General features: G+C 42.6%; 1 protein-coding gene across 1 annotated transcript in view; it reads left to right on the forward strand.

Annotated features, from left to right (window-relative positions):
• LOC123499640 overlaps positions 1–1,882 on the forward strand; it is a 3,324-nt gene extending 1,442 nt beyond the window's left edge. The window contains exon 2 of the mRNA XM_045247974.1: positions 1,465–1,882. Coding sequence (XP_045103909.1) covers positions 1,465–1,882 — 418 coding nt within the window. The remainder of the gene's footprint in view (positions 1–1,464) is intronic.
• Positions 1,883–2,308: the final 426 nt, after the last annotated feature.

Genomic DNA, 2,308 nt, shown 5'->3' on the forward strand with positions numbered 1-2,308 from the left:
CATCGATGATGTAATCATATGTGGAGAAGGACAGGAAGACCATGACAGGAATCTACAGCGATTTAATGAAGCTGTCTCTAAGTATAACCTTTCTTTAAACTCAAATAAGTGTCAGTACAGTCGTACAGAAATTAACTATCTTGGATACAGTATATCTAACGGTTGCCTCCGCCCTGATCCTGATCGTTTACAACCTCTAGTAGAACTACCCATTCCCGATAATCAGCCTGCTCTTAAACGAGCCCTTGGACTGTTCTCTTACTATTCAATATGGATCCGCAATTACTCTCAGCGTATTCAGCCACTCTTATACAATGTATCATTCCCTCTTAGCACAGCGGCTGTTAACTGTTACAACGCACTTAAGGAAGACATATGCAAAGCCTCTGTTGCTGCTTTTGACGAGACTTTGCCATTTCAGATAGAGACAGACGCTTCATCCGTCTCTATAGCTGCCAGCCTTTCCCAACTAGGTCGACCAGTAGCGTTCTTTTCTAGAACATTGACCAGTTCTGAAAGATTGCAACCGGCGGTAGAGAGAGGCTACAGCTATCATAGAAGCTGTGCGTAAATGGAGACTATTCATTATAGGTCGGAGATTCACTATCATCACTGATCAACAAGCAATTTCATTCATGTTCAGTTCGAAGCACACATCAAAAATAAAGAATGATAAAATTCTAAGATGGCGTCTTGAGCTCTCCGAATACACTTATGATATCAAGTACCGACCCGGCTCAGAAAATGCTCCATGTGACACTCTATCGCGTGCGTGCTCTATAACTACTAATGCTAGCTCTGCTTCCTGGAAGAAATACATACCAAATTGTGCCATCCTGGAATCACTAGGTTATATCATTTTGTAAAGATTAAGAACTTGCCTTTCTCTTTAGAGGACGTAAAGAAAGTCTGTAATCAGTGTACTGTTTGTGCTGAACTAAAGCCTAACTTCTATAGACCTCCCGACAGTAACCTCATCCGTGCTATGCAACCATTTGATCGCATTTCCATCGATTTCACAGGTCCAAAGCCATCCTGTACTAAGAATAAATACCTACTTGTCATGGTTGACGAATACTCCAGATTCCCTTTTGCCTTCCCCTGTTCTGATATGTCTTCTCTAACTGTAATTTCTTGTTTACATAAGCTATTCTCTATTTTTGGTTGTCCTTCTTCAGTCCATTCTGACAGAGCAGCTCAGTTTATGTCTCAAGATGTATCTGAATTCTTAAGGAATCATGGCATAGTAATGACTCACTCTACCCCTTATCACCCTACTGGTAATGCACAGTGTGAGAGAACAGTTGGTAACTTATGGAGAACTGTACGCCTGGCTTTGAAGTCTCTCAAATATCCAGAATGTAAATGGGAATTAGCTTTAGATTCAGCACTCCATTCTATCCGGTCATTGCTTTGTACTTCCACGAACCAAACCCCTCATGAAAGACTATTTTCTTTCCCTAGGAAATCTTTTAACGGTCATTCATTACCATCTTGGCTTACGTCGCCCGGACCAGTGTTGCTGCGGAAATTCGTCCGCACCTCTAAATCTGATCCATTAGTGGAAGAGGTCGACCTTGAGAGCGCGACACCTCATTATGCCCATATACGCTACCCGGACGGACGACAATCTACGGTCTCCACTAAGGATCTCGCTCCTACTCCAAGAGATCCAAACCCAGTTCACGTGCCCTGTAGCAGGAGACCGCCGGAGTTACCAGTTCACGTACCAGTGACCCCACTTCTGATGAGTGTACTACCGATCAAGACTCTGGGAGGATCAACTACCCTACGCCTGATAACAAGGAGTCTAAGGGCATCACAGATGACTGTACAGCTGAAACTCTTCTGCCACCCTCACCTACTAGAGTCGAACCTTTGAGGCGTTCGACCAGGGTTAGGAAGCCTCCCGATAGATTAGGATATTAGTGCTTTCTGAAATGTTTGTGTATGTGTGTGAGTGAGGTTACTTCATTAAGAGGGGGAAAATGTGGTGTTTACATACTTTTATGTACAATTGTCGTTCGGGGTTCTTCTGGGTTCACACTTTGTTTTGAAGTTTCATTAGGGTTTGTAATGTTTCATTATGTTTCATTTTGTTATGTTTCTTTGTTTCGATATCTCGAACTTGTATGTATGTGAAGCTTCATGTTAGTTTACTTCTTTGTGCTGGATTAATGCTGGGATCAGTTCACTCCAGCTACTCGTCTTGTACATAGCTCTGATTACTGCTAAGTAAAGCCTTGAGAAGAGTTGAGTCTCTCTCTCTTGGTATACAACAACGAAAATAGCTGAACCGTCAAGCAGT

The sequence above is a fragment of the Portunus trituberculatus genome, chromosome 50, assembly GCF_017591435.1.
Source record: "Portunus trituberculatus isolate SZX2019 chromosome 50, ASM1759143v1, whole genome shotgun sequence".
Lineage (NCBI taxonomy): Eukaryota > Metazoa > Arthropoda > Malacostraca > Decapoda > Portunidae > Portunus > Portunus trituberculatus.